The 17,808-nt window shown below is 43.6% G+C and overlaps 1 protein-coding gene across 1 annotated transcript in view; it reads left to right on the top strand.

The window, feature by feature from the left end:
• RCBTB1 (RCC1 and BTB domain containing protein 1) overlaps nt 1-7,977 on the top strand; it is a 28,087-nt gene extending 20,110 nt beyond the window's left edge. Inside the window, exons 9-12 of the mRNA XM_074160465.1 lie at nt 949-1,075; nt 1,568-1,719; nt 2,420-2,550; nt 5,688-7,977. Coding sequence (XP_074016566.1) covers nt 949-1,075; nt 1,568-1,719; nt 2,420-2,550; nt 5,688-5,828 — 551 coding nt within the window. The 3' untranslated portion in view covers nt 5,829-7,977. The remainder of the gene's footprint in view (nt 1-948; nt 1,076-1,567; nt 1,720-2,419; nt 2,551-5,687) is intronic.
• Nucleotides 7,978-17,808: the final 9,831 nt, after the last annotated feature.

The raw sequence follows: 17,808 nt of genomic DNA, 5'->3' as shown, positions 1-17,808 counted from the left end.
GCCCAATGCTCCAATCTATCTAGGTCTCTCTGTAGAGCTTCCCTATCCTCCTGGGAATCAACACTCCTGCTTAGCTTGGTGTCATCTGCGAACTTGCTGATGATACACCCTATGTCCTTGTCGAGATCATCAATAAAGACATTAAACAGAAATGGTCCTAACACTGAGCCCTGAGGCACACCACTTGTGACTGGCCGCCAGCTGGATTTAAATCCATTGAGCACCACTCTTTGGGACCTTCCAGTCAGCCATTGCTTGACCCAGCGGATCATATGCTCATCCAGGCCGTGTGAAGCCAGTTTTTCCACAAGAATTGTATGGGGGACAGTATCGAATGCTTTTCGAAAGTCCAGGTATACAATATCAACAGCCTTTCCCTCGTCCAATAATCTGGTTATCTTGTCATAGAAGGAGATCAGGTTTGTCTGGCAGGACCTGCCTTCTATAAACCCATGCTGACTAGGCCTGATCCCCTGGTTGCCCATTATGTGGGTTTTGATGGCACTCAAGATGACCTGCTCCATGACCTTCCCTGGTATTGAGTTTAGACTGACAGGTCTATAGTTTCCTGGATCCTCCTTTTTGCCTTTCTTGTAGATGGGTGTTACATTTGCCACCCTCCAGTCCATTGGGACCTCCCCAGTTAGCCATGAATGAGAGAGGAAGTTCTCCGGGTACTCTTGCTGCAGTGCTACCTCCGTGTAATGAGCTGGAATGGGAACTACTGATCACTGCTGCCGATAGCTGTTGTGGCACAGTCCTTGCTGACAGGAAATGGTATTGGATTAATTAATTCTTCCCATTTCACTGCTTAAGCCAATGGAGCCCTGATGCTGACCTATTTTACTTGGCATGCTTTTAGTTGAGCTGCTAGCTTTAGTTAGTGATGTGTGTGTTCTGTTTAAGATGCTTAACGTGTTTTGTTTGTTTTTAAAATTGTTTCTGCAGAGCATGAAGACTTTTTAACAGTAGCAGAATCTCTGAAGAAAGAGTTTGACAGTGTAGAAACCTCTGACCTAAAGTTCCGTGTGGATGGAAAATACATCCATGTCCACAAAGCTGTTCTGAAAATCAGGTAGTAGTCACATTTCACAGCTGCTGTTTATACAGAATAACCTCTTAATGTCGTATCTAAGGGAGGGAGGGAAAGTAGGGGGTAGAGAAGGACCCCTAAACCTGTAATATATAGCATCGATGTATCCACAACCGCTTTAAATGAAGTGATTGTAAAAAGAGTTGAATCAAGGCTCTGTCTTAAAATGGTCCATAATCAGTTTTCACTAAGCCTATTTATTGTTTCCAGGATATTAAATTCTCTTAAGTTGGTCTGATTGCAATGTATACACAGACGTTTCTGTAGCATAGATCAAATAAGAGTTTTATCTTGATGCACAAGTATAACCATACCCACACTTTTAGGAACAAAAATGTGGACCGCTGGCTGTGATGGAGTATGGTAAAATATTTGTGAACACTGCAGAGTGTACCAAATACATATTTCAGGGGGACTGTAATGTAATGTTCATGTGTACATATCAGTGTTCCAGATAATGTCTTTGTCTCTTAGGTGTGAACACTTCAGAACCATGTTCCAGTCATACTGGAATGAGGATATGAAGGAAGTGATAGAAATAGACCAGTTCTCTTATCCTGTGTATCGTGCCTTTCTTGAGTACTTGTATACAGACAGTGTTGACCTTCCGCCTGAAGATGCAATAGGTATTGCTTATGGTCCAATTTATGCTAGAAAGCAGCATCCAGAAAACTTGAGACAGGGGATGTAGAATAAATGTATTAACCAGCCTATTGTAGGCTAGCCTAGCCTACAGTGCATTTTCCTGATGATTAATTAAGCTGTCTTTAAAATACTGTTGTAGTCAACTTACTACAGCAGAAGTGTTACATATTTAGAAACAAATTATGAGCAATTTTTTCAAGGTTTGGAGAGAAGCTATTTCTCTGGGTTAAAATACTTGCATATTTTACTAAATTGAGTCAATTATTGTTTAGGATAATATGAAAGAATCTCAGTACATCTAACAGGGGAAACTTGGACAGCAGAGCAAAGAGCAAGTTTTAATTCAAGTACAGATTTTTATAACAGTAGCTTTTTGCTCCTGTTGTGGTGCCTGTTTTGTGACAGTTCCACTCTCGCAAGCAGTTAGGTATGCAAATCAGTGGAACAGCTTGCGTATTTACAGATTAACAGGATTGCGGCCTGAGGTAGTAAAAGGCCTTTCTTCCTGTGTAATGGTAAAATAAATTTTTCTGAATAGTGACCTACTTGCAAATAGCATGTTATAGACATATAGAATATTGCATACAGAATACACGTGCAGCTGTACCCCAGGAGCATAAACTGTTGTTGAAAGAGCAGAGATCGTTACAATGGACTAACACGATGATGTTTTAATTGCAGGGCTTTTGGATTTGGCTACTTCATACTGTGAAAATAGACTGAAAAAACTGTGTCAACACATTATCAAGAGAGGAATTACCGTGGAAAATGCGTTTTCATTGCTCTCTGCTGCTGTCAGATATGATGCAGAGGTAAACTTCTAAACTCCAATCTCTTAAATAGGTGGCTTAAACGATGAAGAAAAGCAGCCAGTTATACTTTCATATAAAACTCTCTCTCACTTACTGTCAGATAATACTATTTGACATTTTCAGAATTAGAGAACACTGGACTTATAAAAAACTGTATTTGTGATGAGAGATGTATCTTTTTATTATTTTTCTTTTTTCTTTTCATAAACCAGAACTGGGAAGGTGAACTAGTACACAGATATCAAAAGATGACTTAAGTCCCAGGCTGAGGCTCGGTATCTGTAAATGCTTACATTGCTTAATTCCATGGTAAAAGGTTATGACACTGTGCCAAGCTTCATGAATTACTACTTTGGGAGAGGGGGGGAGAAGGAAACTGTAACAAAAAATTTCTGAGGATAAAAACACTAACTCTGAAACAAGCGAAAGGTTTAAATACAAAGCAAAGGACATAACATTATGAAAATCACTCATGTAAGCTTTAAGTTAGTTAGTTATAAGGTTGTGTGATGTGTGTGTGATGTCGTGCGGTGGTAGGTTTGGGGACTGAGTGCATTTGGGTTTCTTTGGTTGACAGCGTGGGTTTTTTTGTTGGATTTTTTGTTTATTTTTCTTTTAGCTAGTCAGTCTTCCAGTCTCCATAGTATGCTAATGAAATGGCAGGATAAGAACTCTGCTTTATGGGCCTAATAAAATTTGAAGACAGAGAAACACTGTGTGAAAGGGGGGAACGCTAGTGAAACTTCCCTACTGCATAATGTCTGATTTCACTACTAGATCACTAACATGCTGCTTCATGAACTAATGAGGAAGTATTCCTGGGCTTGCTTTGGCTATTTGTGTTCAGTATAGTATCTGTGCATTGTGCTTGCAACTTTGCGACTGGTTAGTTTTTGACTTGCTGCTTATGCTTATAAAGCAGTTTTGGTACTCATTAAATCAACTCATTGCTTTTTCTTGTACTTAATATCCAGCAATTGGCATGCAGATGCCCTGACTTATTTCAGAGCCTTGTAGTGTGTTGCTTGTTTGATATATCATACCCAAAGGGCTGTGTTAGTGTCTGAATTTTGGCTTCAGCTCTACTGTGAATAACGATTCCTTTGGTGGGAGTTCATGGAAGATAGGAAGATTTCCGTATTTTTAGCCTTGAAAGATTGTTTGCAGAGTGGGTCTTTGTGTGTGGTTGATTCCTCTTGTAAGGTTAGAAGTCCAGTTGCTGTGCCTTGGCTGTACCTCACTAACTGAATGAAGTTAGAAGTAAAGTTCGAACGATAGGCTTAAGTGCTACATCAAGGGAAGAATGGGTGACACTGAGGAGTTGGGTTTTGGTAGAAAGTGACTTTTTTATGCAATAATCCTAAGATGGGGGCTTGAAATGCTTGGGTGATGTAGTCTTTTCAAGGGACTGTGTCTGGAAGACAACGGTTAAAAGAAGCTGCGTCAATAATTTAAAATACCGCCATGATATGAAATTCTCCTATACTTCCTTTCTTTTGGTGACTGACAGAATTGAAGTGGCTAGAATTAGGTCAGGTCTGGCTTCTTATTGTAGCTTTTAAAATAATAATTGGATGTACCTAGTGCCTTTATTCACTTAAGTCTATATTAAGTACAGTTTGCTGGGAGTGCATCTACCTGCAAATGAAATTCAGCCTTTTTTTATACAAACTTTAAATTTTCCAAAGTTACTTATTAATACTACAATATTTCTATTTATTGTATGCTTCTGTTGCATTGACTTGGAATATGAATTTTTTAATAAAGCAGTGCAAAATATTGTAATGTGTATGATGTAATTTTGTTTAAAATGCTAGTTCATTCTGTTATTTAAAAAACAAGAAAACCCTCAGTGTTCAGTTCTAATAAGCTTGTCTTTTTTTGTTGCACAGATGCCACACAAGTCAAGATCTGCAGCTTCAGAATGCCTGGTTTTAGGCCAGGATATATTTTTGTATTATTGTTGTGTCAAGAACTGTCACTGGCATGCAGTTGCTATAGCTTTCAGTATTGACCTTAAATGAAAACATGAATATTAATCAGTTTTTCATACCTCACATGGCTTAAAGAGCTCTGCAAATTTGTTATGCCTTACTGCAGTGCCCGGTCTGCTGAGCAGCTAAGGAAGGGTGTGTTCTCACGTATAAAGTACTAGTTCTACACATCTATAACATAATGAAGAAATTAGAACAGGGTGGGGAGTTGCTAGTTTGTAAGGGCTACAGCATCTTCCTTGTAGCATCTTAGATTTGCACCATAAAGAGTTGATTTCCTCCTCGAAAGAGGAGTTGGAAAAAATCTGAGTGGGAAGCGTTCTGTGGTCAACCTTATATTGACAATGACTGTCTCTTGTTTTTTTTAGACATCCTTTCTCTCTGACATCATGTGGGTGCAATGATGGTTGTCTGTAAGGCTTTTCTAATCCTTAAATGGAAGGCACTTCCAAGTAGACTCAAATATCCAGAGCCCACTTTCTGCAAGAATTGTTATGCCGAATTGTGCCACTGTCCTTCATTTTGAATCAGTTTTGGGACATTTGTGAAATACTTTGTAACACGAGTCTCTTTCTAATGCACAGAAAGGTCTTCTACCTAAACTGTGCTCTAGAACTATCCAGTTAGTATATACTTGCTTTGAGCGTGGTGACATGCAATTTCAAGGCTTTAATGAAGCCCTTAACTAAACAGGAAGTCAAGCAACTTTACATATAGATTTGAGTTTATATTATGGGAAGACCTACATTTTCTTAATTCACAGTCTTGATTATATATCATTACCCCAAGACCTCCTGTTTGTATTGGGTTTTGTTAATTGTCAGTGAATGCAGATGAAACTTTTCAAGTGGGAAAACTCCCAAAACATATATTGCTCAGAACAGCTGATTTTTGTGACTGCAGCTATGTAGTAAGAACCCAATTATAATTACTTTTCCTTTTGTAACCATGTTACATGGGTAGAATTACTATTTTCTGTTGCATTTAAATAGTGACTGTGGGGGGAACTATTTACAGCCACTGGGCTAATGTGTTCGTCTGATTCTCTGCAAAAATAAAGCGTATACAGGCATTTGTGCCTGAACGTAATTTTCTGTGATGGATGCAAAAATAATGTTGTTTTGTTTTTTTTTTTCTGTTTAGGACTTAGAGGAATTCTGCTTTAAGTTTTGTGTCAATCATTTGACGGAAGTGACACAAACTACAGCATTTTGGCAAATGGATGGTCCCCTGCTGAAGGAATTCATTGCTAAAGCCAGTAAATGTGGAGCCTTTAAGAACTGAAATGAGGCTGTAAGTTATGGATGTTCGTAGGTTTTTTTACAGTTATAACAGGATGTCATAACTGTACGGGTAAAAGCTAGTGTTACCTGATCTCTTGTATCAGAAGATGTGAAAGGCCACAGTAAAAGCAAATAATTTCTGTGCTCAAGAGCGAACTGTTGTAAAACTGTCAAGCAAAATATTCACTTGCATTTAGCAACTCTGGATGGTGGAACCAGCTGAAGATTTCAGACGGAGAGAGGAAACACTGTAATGTACAAAGGACACCAGCTGGTGTTAAGGACTTACGTTTTTAGCCTAGAAAATCTCAGTTCTAGCACCACCTATTAGTATTTTCAATTTACTACCTGCGGTTGGAGAATAGTCTGACTTGAGCCTATGATGACTATGATGTCACTTAAATCATTAACTCCCTGGGATTATAGGGAAGCAAATGGCATGGGTATCTTTTACTGCATTTGCATGATTGTGAATAAATTTGCCTTTTGCTGTGTGTAATTAACCAAGTGTATCCGGTGCTTAGAAAAGTGTGCAAAAATAACATATCCTCAAAGCCTACGCAAGTGACTTTGAAGAAAGGGGTAATTAGCAAATCTAATTGGAAGTAAATCTTTGTATTTGGGTATACCTTAATATAAGTTGTAATGTTGTGGATGGAGTCATGCGCTTCACTCATAAGAGAGAAGCAACAATATACTTCATTGATATAAAACAGTGAATTAACAAAGTTCCAAGGCAAATGTGACAGTGGTTGAACAAGATTCAATGGCAAGGCACACTTGGTTATTTACAGCATAGAGGACTGGGTCAGACAGTCTGTCAAGGAGATCCTCCCATTGAGTCATGACGTTCAGAAAGGACCCCCTTGGTTTCTAAACTCCTTCTCAGAGAAGAGTCAAGGTGCATCTGGATACACTCCTAGTCCCAGACTTGGTCAACAGTTTATGTCTAAAGGATTATATATGTGCAATCAGTCTTTTATATCACTTAGCTAAGATTTCAAATTTTAGCATGCTGTTAATCGCTTACCGAATATCTGATGCAATAGGGATTCTTTCAACCTCAAGGAGTAACCTGGAGAGGTGTCCCTACTCAAGGGGAGAACCTGGCGTGCAGCCTGCTGTTGTGCAGGAGAGCTCAAAAGGCTCGTGGGCTACTCACTATTTATGGGCTGAGATGATTGACTCATGGTCATATTTGCATACTGACTGTAGATGTTAGTTTCTTCCAAATTTGGCTTGAGTCAGACATTGACCAGCACTGTGCTTAGGTCAGCGCATTGCCGTAAATTAGCCCTTGGCTATTGTGTTGTCACCTGTCTCCCCCAAATCCACTTTGAGACGGATGCATCCATCACAACCAGACGCAGCCCTCATGACTGCCACTGGTGCTTGTCGCTAGAGCAGGGTTACAGGAAGAGGTCAGGCTGGGGATGGAGGGGAGCACAGGATCACACTCCACCCCATGACTATAGTCAATTCATCTTATTCTCACAGAATGGTGGTGCGGTCGCCTCTTGCCTCTGTGCCATAAATAGTGTATTGATAATTTATGCGCTTACAGATCAACGGCAAGTAGATAGTGAAGTATTGCTATTTTCTCTGTATTAATTTGTATGTTTTGGGTGGTTCAAGTTGGGTTATTTGTTTTATCATGTACCAAACCTTTATATACCATATAATTGTAAGCAATAAACATATTAAAGTTAGAGTTAGTAAAATCACAACTGGGTGAAGCATAAGATTAAACATTCCCGTTGCTGTTGGTGACCATCCAAGATGAGTTTCGCACCAATGGTGTTCTCCACCTTTCTTCACTCTTTCCAAAACATGGTATATCTCTTCTGTATCATGATGAACAGTGATTAGAGTTTTGTGTCCCTTGTTTTGGACACGTTCTAGCAGTTGACACAGATCATCATGTTGTAGTATTTTCTTCACCAATGTAAGATTGATTCTGAAGGGCGTAGGCAATAAATCTTGACTCAATGTATAATTTGATTGTAACAATTGATAAGACTTAACAGGAGCTGAATAATTAAACTTGCATCCCATAATTTCAGTAAAGTTACAAACACAGATATTTGAGTGATTGCTTGTATCTACAGCAAAGTTATCTACAAATATAAAATCACAAAGAGTTCTCATTCAAATATGTCCTTTTCCAATACATACGAGTACAGTTTCAGGGATTTCATTGGGATGCATTTCAAAATGACAAACATTTTGTTCAGTTTCAAGAGAAATGTCTTGGGCTTTGATGGTGTTACTCTCACAAATAAATCCTTGTTGTTCCTGTGCAACACGTGCGGCAACATCAACAATTTGCCATTTGTTTTGTTGGGCCCACGCTGTATGTTCTAATGGATAGAGTATAGTTCCATTGTGATTTAATCCCAATGATTTGGCATATGGTATATACTGAAGCATTGCATGTGGTTTTTATTTGCATTATCCCAAACTGCCTTTTGGATTTCAGTAGGTAAGGTGCCCTCTTCAATTTCTCTTGTAATTGCTGCTACCATAGATTGCATACACAGCTGACCTTGGATACAACTAAGAGCTAGAGAAACATTATTTTAGGCTGCACCAAGTGCATCCACAATCAATTAGTGGTTCCTTTCATTAATTCTTTCCTGTTGAAGCATTATGTCAGATATACCATTGTTTAGTTCCCAATGCTAACAGAGAAGGCCACAATGGGTGTTCTAATTTAAGTCACTTCTTGTGCTCAGTTTATTTATGAGTACTTCGGCACCTATGCTATTTAAGGCTCCCAGTCCTGACCCTATAATACCAGTCACATCTCTCCTTGTTTGTCTTGGAGAGGTGGGGGTTGGCCCTTGTAACCATGCTAACCATCCTGCATAGGACATCCTTAGGAATGGTGAGCAGCTCAATTTGATTGTAGAGATTATTAATTTGCATCAATAGTTCTACTTGTTTATGAGTAGAAGAGACCATGATGGATTAATTAAGACATGTTGTTGGCATGTATTTTTGATCACATACAGTCCAACTTCAGAAATTTGTGGGGCTAGTTTTCTTATCCTTTACAATCAGGGTGGATGTTGTTGTACTGGGCTCACCGATGTCTGTTTTAAATTTAAATGATAGTCCCATGTTATGGTGAGCCCAGAGGCAGATCACAAAAACAGGTTGTACTACGATAAAATTGTTACTAACAGTCCAACTTCTCAGAGGCACAAAGTTTTGTATCTTTGGCTATTGGTTTTGCTGTAATGTTGTACACTGAAATCTGAGATGCCTTCTCATGGGTAGACCCCTTGATCATTTGGCATCCTATTTTAATTTCTTTTGCTGCTGGTTCTCTGAAGTCAGGGAGCTTTTTTGTCAGCTTCATCTTTATCCCAACTCCATTAATTTTCTAAGTGTATTTACAGCCATGGTCATACATGGAACTGAATGTTGTTGGATATTTTTTTTCCTAGTAGATGGAACGCTAAGCTCACTTTTTACAAAGGATGCTCAGTTTACACAGCTTCCATTAGGTGGGATCGATTACTTAATTAATGGAGTACTTTGGGAAGTCTCGTATCCCATTGAACCTCGTGTGGTTTGAGATTCCTTTTCAATAAGCCATTAGCTCTTTCTGCCATCCCATTTGATTGAGGGTAGTATGGGTTGTGGAGTACCCATTTAAATCCCTCTTGCACTTCTTTATGTGAAAAGCATGAGCTATTATCACTTTGGGTAACATCAGGAGTAGGTAGATTTGAGAACCAAAACAATAGAGTAGTAGCCCTCACGCTGTATTTCACCCATCGGCTTTCTGAGACTTAGTAGCCATAAGCAAACCAGAGACTACTTCCACTCCTGTGAGGATGTATCGATACCCCAACCGGGGTTTTGAATGTTTCAATATAATCGGTTTGCCATGTAGACCATGAAGTTTTCCCTTCATTGATATGTAGAGGCGGTGCTTTAGCCGGATGATCTGCTTGTCATTTCAGTCTACACTGGGGACATTCTGTAAGAATAGTTTCACGAGTTTTTCTGTTTATAGGCCAGCCTTTACTCTGCGCAGCAAAGTGCTTCTTTACCTGCGTGGCCTAAATTTTGATGTAACCATTCTCCCAGTTGATACCACTCAGGATTTAAGGTAAAACATGAAACATGCAGCCTGTCACTCTTGCGGGAGGATAGCAAAGACAGCGCCTGTGCGCACTGTGACCAAATAAATGATCTGCTCAGCCTGGTGGCTGGGCTTGAGGAGGAAGTAGAAAGGTTGAGGACCGTTTGGGAATGTGAAAGGGAAATGATTGGTGGAGCCACACCCTGCCATCCTTAGGGAAAAAGCAGCAGGTGGAGGCTCCACGAGAGGTAGGGGATCCCCTGCCCTCATGTCACCAGAGGATGGGGGGGAATGGAAGCAGGTACCTGCTCAGGGCAGCAGGAGAGTCCCCTCCAGACCTCCCCCGCCTTCCCAGGTGCCTGTACAGAACAGATATGGGCCTCTGGAGATAGACAATGAGGGGAATTGAGGATGGTAAAAGCCCCATCCAGGGAGTTGCCGAAGTAGCCAGCTCCACGCATTAAGACTGCTTCTGTGAAGAGCAAGAGGAGGGCGATAGTTATAGGTGGTTCCGTTCTGAGGGGAACCAAGGGTCCCATATGCCAGCTGGACCCTTCCCACAGAGAGGTCTGCTGCCTCCCTGGGGCCTGTGTTAGGGATATAACCAGGAAGCTCCCTGGCCTGATACAGCCCTCAGGTTATTACCCTCTTTGAATTTACTGGCAGACAGTGATGAGTTAGAGAGAAGAAGTCTGAGGGCAATGAAGAAAGATTTCAGGGCCTTGGGATGACTTGTCAGGGGCTCGGGAGCACAAATCGTGTTCTCCTCTGTCCCTCCAGTTTTGGGGACTGATGAATGGATGAATAAGAAGGCCAGACAGATCAATGTCTGGCTCCAAAACTGGTGCTACCAGCAGGGATTTGGGTTCTCTGATAAGAGTTTGATTTACGGGGCTCCGGGCCTGCTCGGAAAGGATGGGAAAACCCTATCCCGAAAGGGGAAAAGGGTTCTAGGCCAAGAGTTAGCAAGGCTCATGGACAGGGCTTTAAACTAGAATCAAAGGGGGAAGAGGATAAAACCAGGCCCACTGATAATGAGCCTGGGGGTAAAGGGCCAAGGATGGGGGTGAAATCGATAGCCCAGCTCAAGTGCATCTACGCTAATGCACATAGCATGGGCAACAAACAGGATGAGCTGGAAGCCATTGTGCAGCAGGACAGCTATGACATAGTCGCCATCACAGAAACATGGTGGGATGACGGTCATGACTGGAATGCTGCGATGAATGGCTATAAGCTCTTCAGAAGGGATAGGCAAGGAAGGAGAGGCGGGGGTTTGGCTCTGTTACATGGGGGAGTGCTTTGATTGTATAGAGCTAGATTCCAGTGATGATGAGTGTTTATGGGTAAGGATGAAGGGGAAGGCAAATAAGGGAGATTTTGTGCTGGGAGTCTGCTATAGACCACCCAACCAGGATGAGCAGGTTGATGAAGTATTCTATAAGCAGCTGGCTGAAGTCTCACAGTCGCCAGCCCTTGTTCTGGTTGGGGACTTCAACCTTCCAGATATCTGCTGGAAATATAACACAGCAGAGAGCAGGCAGGCTAGGAGATTCCTCAAGTGTATGGAAGATAACTTCCTGACACAACTGGTAGGTGAGCCAACCAGAGGAGGCGCCTCGCTAGACCTACTGCTCACAGAGAGGGACTAGTGGGAGATGTGGAGGTCGGAGGCCGCCTTGGGCTTAGTGACCATGAAATGGTCAAGTTTTCAATTCTTAGAGATGTATGGAGGGGGGGTTAGCAAAACTTCCACCTTGGACTTCCGGAGGGCGGACTTTAGCCTGTTCAGATCACTGGTTGAGAGAGTCCCTTGGAAGATAGTCCTGAAGGGCAAAGGAGTCCAAGAAGGCTGGACGCTCTTCAAGAAGGAAATCTTAAAGGCTCAGGAGCAGGCTGTCCCCATGTGTCGCAAGATTAAAGGGAGGGGAAAATGGCCGGCCTGGATGAACGAGGAGCTCTTGATGGGGCTTAGGAAAAAAAAAAAAAGGAGGGTTTACCACCTTTGGAAGAAGGGACAGGCAACTCAGGAGGAGTACAGAGATCTCGTTAGGTTATACAGAGAAAAAATTAGGAAGGCAAAGTCTCAGCTGGAGCTCAACTTGGCCATTAACACAAGGGACAACAAAAAAAAGTTTTTATAAATACATCAACAAAAAGAGAGTCAGGGAGAATGTCCATCCCTTACTGGATGCGGGGGGGAAACATTGTGACCAAGGACGAGGAGAAGGCTGAGATACTTAATGCCGCCTTTGCCTCTGTCTTCAATAGTTGGACCAGCTACCCCCAGGGTGTTCAGCTTCTTGGGCTGGAAGATAAGGATGGAGAGCAGAACAACTGCCTCGTAATCCAGGAGGAAGTAGTTAATGATTTGCTTATGCACCTGGACATGCATATGTCTATGGGGCTGGATGGGAATCACCCAAGAGTACTCAGGGAGCTGGTGGGAGAGCTCACCAAGCCTCTCTCTATTATCTATCAACAATCCTGGTCAACAGGAGAGGTACCAGATGACTGGAGGGTGGCCAATGTGACGCCCATCTACAAGAAGGACCGGAAGGAAGATCCAAGGAACTACAAGTGCGTCAGCCTGACCTTGGTACCAGGAAAGATCATGGAGAGGACCATCTTGAGTGAGCTCTCACGGCAAGTGCAGGGCAGCCAAGGGATCAGGGCCAGCCAGCATGGGTTTGTGAAAGGGAGGTCCTGCTTAACCAACTTGATCTCTTTCTGTGACCATGTGACCCGCCTTCTCGATGAGGGGAAGGCTGTGGATGTTGTCTACCTGGACTTTGGTAAGGCCTTTGACACCGTCCCCTACAGTGTTCTCCTGGAGAAGCAGCTGGCGAATCATGGCATAGACAAGTGTACTCTTCACTGGGTAAAAAACTGGCTGGATGGCCGTGCCCAGAGAGTTGTGATTAATGGGGTGAAATGTTGTTGGCGACTGGTCACCAGTGGTGTCCCTCAGGGCTCAGTTTTGGGGCCAGTCTTGTTTAATATCTTTATTGATGATCTGGATGAGGGGATTGAGTGCACCCTCAGTAACTTTGCGGATGACACCAAGCTAGGTGGGAGTGTTGATCTGCTTGAGGGTAGGAAGGCTCTACAGAGGGACCTGGACAGGTTGGATCAATAGGCCAAGGCCAATTGTATGAGGTTTAATAAGGCCAAGTTCTGGGTCCTGCATTTCGGTCACAACAACTCCAGGCAACGCTACAGGCTTGGGGAAGAGTGGCTGGAAAGTTGCCCAGCAGAAAAGGACCTGGGGGTGTTGGTGGACAGCTGGCTTAACATGAGCCAGCAGTGTGCCCAGGTGGCCAAGAAGGCCAACGGCATCCTGGCCTGTATCAGGAATAGCGTGGGCAGCAGGAGCAGGGAAGTCATCGTGCCTCTGTACTCGGCACTGGTGAGGCCTCACCTCGAGTACTGTGTTCAGTTTTGGGCCCCTCACTACAGGAAGGACATTGAGCTGCTGGAGCGTGTCCAGAGGAGAGCCACCAAGCTGGTGAGGGGTCTAGAGAACAAGTCATATGAGGAGAGGCTGAGGGAACTGGGGATGTTTAGTTTGGAGAAGAGGAAGCTGAGGGGGGACCTCATTGCCCTCTACAACTACCTTGAAAGGAGGGTGTAGAGAGGTGGGTGTTGGCCTCTTCTCCCAAGGGAATAATGACAGGACCAGAGGAAATGGTGTAAAGTTGGGGCAGGGGAGGTTTAGATTAGATATTAGGAAGAATTACTTTACTGAGAGGGTGGTCAGGCACTGGAACAGCCTGCCCAGGGAGGTGGCGGAGTCACCATCCCTGGAGGTATTTAAGAAACGTGTAGACATGGCACTTAGGGCATGCTCTAGTGCCCGAGATTGTGGGGGTCTTTTTTGTGTGTGTGGTTGGACTCTGTGCTCTCAGAGGTTCTTTCCAACCATGAAGATTCTGTGATTTTCCTAATTTTAGTTAGCTCATCTACCTTTTGGTTCTACTTTGTGGCTGGTTGGTTGTCCTTAGCATGAGCTTTTACCCATCCCATTTTGAAAGGTGTTTTCCTGGCTATATCTAGTAATAATTGCCAGTCTTTGTTTCTTCAAACTGGGGATCTGTTTTACTTCCCAATTCAAGGCCTCCTGTTGACAGAGCCACTGCGTGGCACTGGCCCACATCTGCCTGCTGTCCACCAAGTACCTAAAAAATTTTACTTCTTTCCTTGGTCCCTGACGTTTTCCGGGTGGGATTTCGTTTTCTGCTTTATTTATTGCTTGCCATACTGCTGCTGCCGCCTCCCCACCTTCTCAGGTGAAGTTCCTCCAATCGGAATATCGTGTCTATTGCTGTTGTCCCTAAAAATAAGGGGTTTTCACCCGGTGTGCAAGAGCCAATCAACACACGGAGTCGAGAGATTTACTTCAGTTCTGCAGAATCGGGTGTTAGGGATGGAACGCAGGCAGCACGTCTCTTAGGAAACAAAGAGGGCCTTTTATACAAAAAGGTAACAAGGAAAATATCACATTAAAATAGCTGATTGGTCACTTGTAATTGTATAACAAAAACTCGTTTGTGCATGTCCCAGTTTCTGTCTGGCTCATGATACTAAGGTGGTCTTACGTTTACTTATGAAAACTCCTCCTAGAGGTGTGATTTTTAGGATTAAAATTATCTAAGGTGACTAGAGGTCGTACCTTCATCCTGTCAGCTACCGCTGAGTTACTGGTTAACCCTCTGTTCTGTTGGGGTTCCAGTTGGAACAACGGCTGGCTTCAAAACTGGATTATTTATGTTTATGGGCTTTTTGTTTTAGGGCACTTCCTATTCCCGTTGCCGTGGTTTCAGAGCAGGCTGCCAGGGTGGCTCGGTTTTGTGGATTTTTAGTTCTTTTTGACATCACTGGTACAGTTTCACCTCTTGGGGGAGTGAGACTGTAAAAGTTCAGCAGGCGCGGCGTGAGCAATCGTGGGGAATGTTTATAACCCCGGTGGGAATTTCTGCCGGGGCTGGGGTCGGTGTTGGAGCTGAAGGACCACACGCTGCCATTCGGCAGGCGCCGGGTTCGTCCGTTTAAATTATCGAAACCTAAAAGATTTTCATGATGATCTTTAATTGCTAAGCGATTAGTCCACGTGCGCTTCTCGCCAGGGAGCCGTAAACTGACCCTGGCAGTTTGGTGCCGCGATACTTGCTCCATTCACACCGGGTAATCTTAACTCTTTGCCAGCCGGACCACACGTCCAGCTTCTCGGCATCTTCTTGTGTTAATATTGAAATTTGTGCTCCCGTAAAAACTTCCCGTTAAGACGTATGGGCCATCGTCGCTTATCCATTGCTAAGCCTCCATTTTCCCGACAGGCAGGCCCAGTTGCCTTCCGGACATTATTCAGGTTGGTTTTGGCTTCATGCCGTGCAGTTCCTCCCTCCGGAGGTCCCTGCCCGTTTCAGAACTATCATGAGCAAGGATGTGCGTGAATTCTGTCCATGTAGGGAGCTGCTTCCAGGCATTAGAAGGGCAATGGAGCTGGTGAGGGGTCTGGAAAATAAGTCTTATGAGGAGCAGCTGAGGGAGCTGGGGTTGTTCAGCCTGGAGAAAAGGGGAGGCTGAGGGGAGACCTTCTCGCTCTCTACAGCTGCCTGAAAGGAGGCTGTAGAGAGGTGGGGGTTGGTCTCTTCTCCCAAGTCACAGGCGACAGGACAAAAGGAAATGGCCTCAAGTTGCTCCAGGGGAGGTTCAGACTGGATATTAGGAAAAATTTCTACAGTGAAAGGGTTATTAAGCATTGGAGTGGGCTGCCCAGGGAAGTAGTTGAGGCACCATCCCTGGAGGGATTTAGAAGACGGGTTGACATAGTGCTTAGTGACGTGGTTTATAGTTTTTTTGCTTTTGTCAGAGTTAGGTTGATGGTCGGACTAGATGATCTTAAAGGTCCCTTCCAACCTAGACGATTCCATGATTCTATGGTTTTGAGCGTTGTCACCTAGTCTCTCATCATGTTGTGTGTCTGTCTTGACCTCATCCCATTTTGCAACTGGATGGGGTGCTTTAAGAATTGCTGGGGCTCCTGTAATCAATGGGTTTAACATCGCGAAATCGAACGTAGTGGACGGTTTGTGCGTGGCTCGTATGCAAGTGGCTTTTGGGATGGCTGTAGAGCTCACTCGGAGCTTCCCAGCTACGCCAAGTGACACGAGCCCATGCTTCTGAGAAGTTGGGACTCTTCACTCCGTTTTCCTCTGTAAATAATCATCACTACTACTACTTGCCATCACGCCAACTACACCAACTTGTCCTGGATGGAGTCTTGGCAGTTCACTGGTAAGAGAGAAGCAACAATATACTTTATTGATATAAAACAGGGAGTCAACGAAGTTCCACGGCAAATGCGACCGTGGTTGGACAAGATTGGATGGCGAGGTGTGCTTGGTTATTTACTGCATAGAGGACCGGGTCAGACAGGGTGTCAGGGAGAGCCTGGTGTCCGGTCCCCTGCCCTGCAGGAGAGCTTAACGGGCCTTGGGCTATGCACTATTTAAAAAGATAAAGTCACATTAGCGTATTTGCACACTCCACCACCAGAGGGGAAGGGATACGCTGTCCTGGAAGCGGGGGCTTTGTATGTAAGTGTTGTGTAAATTTAAACGACGTGTAATAAAATTTACTTTTTTTTGTACCTGTTCGGTAGCAAATTTCTTTGGACTTTGAAGAAAATTGCAAGCTTTTTGTTACATGCAGCATACAGGCTGCTTTCAAAAAAACACTAAAAAACTACACCCCAAAACACAATGTCCAAACCCAACCCACCTCCCCCCCCCGACTGTGTTACTGAATCCTACTGATTTCACTCTGCTTGACAAATACCTGTGATCTCGATTTCGGAAACCAGCAAATTCATTTGTAGGCACTAATACAGACCTTGGTGATTACACTCTATGGCTCTGATTATTTTTTTCATTAATATGTCCATATGTGACTGTAACCTCACAGCAGGTATGCACAGGCATACACATCTACTATTCGTATTGTGTGCTTTTAAGGTGTTACAGCCCCACCAAATACAGCGTAGAGCAGAGAAACTGGAACCACAGAGTTTTGGTCGTTGAAAGCACCAGTTTTGGTTAACTACATTAACTACATGGTCTCATTTTTGGGGGCTTCTGTTACAGAACAGAATTTTGTACTGTTGATAGAGGCCAAGGACCTTCTGTAGCATGAGCACGAGGACAGGCTGAGGGAGCTGGGGTTGTTCAGCCTGGAGAAGAGGAGGCTCCGGGGAGACCTCATAGCGGCCTTCCAGTACCTGAGGGGGGCCTACAGGAAGGCTGGAGACAGTCTGTTTACAAAGGCCGGCAATGACAGAACAAGGGGTAATGGCTTTAAACTGGAAAAAAGCAGATTTAGATTAGACATTAGGAATAAGTTCTTTACCATGAGGGTGGTGGAGCACTGGAATAGGTTGCCAAGGGAGGTGGTTGAGGACCCTTCCCTGGAGACATTCAAGGTAAGGCTCGACGAGGCCCTGGGCAACCTGGTCTAGCTGGGGGTGTCCCTGCTGACTGCGGGGGGGGGTCAGACTAGATGACCTTTGAAGGTCCCTTCCAGCCCAGATGATTCTATGATGCTGGGAGTTCAGTCCAACAAAATGCTTCCAAATGTGTCATAAATGTTTCTAATAAACAACAACATGTTTTGGACTGCAAACACCAGGCTAAAGGTTGAGCTGGGCGAGGGGTGGATTAGAAGAGTACAGGATTTGTCCTCTAAGCTGCTGTCGGTAATTCAGATTGTTCCTATAGGGAAAAAAAAGAGCTCACGTGAGTGTTTGTCTTTTCAGGCAGGTGGATTTACATCTTTCTTTGTTCCTGAATAAAGGATCAATCCATGCTCCATGTTAATACACTTGTTG

This window comes from Numenius arquata, chromosome 1, assembly GCF_964106895.1.
Source record: "Numenius arquata chromosome 1, bNumArq3.hap1.1, whole genome shotgun sequence".
Lineage (NCBI taxonomy): Eukaryota > Metazoa > Chordata > Aves > Charadriiformes > Scolopacidae > Numenius > Numenius arquata.
This window is presented reverse-complemented; position numbering and strand designations above follow the sequence as displayed.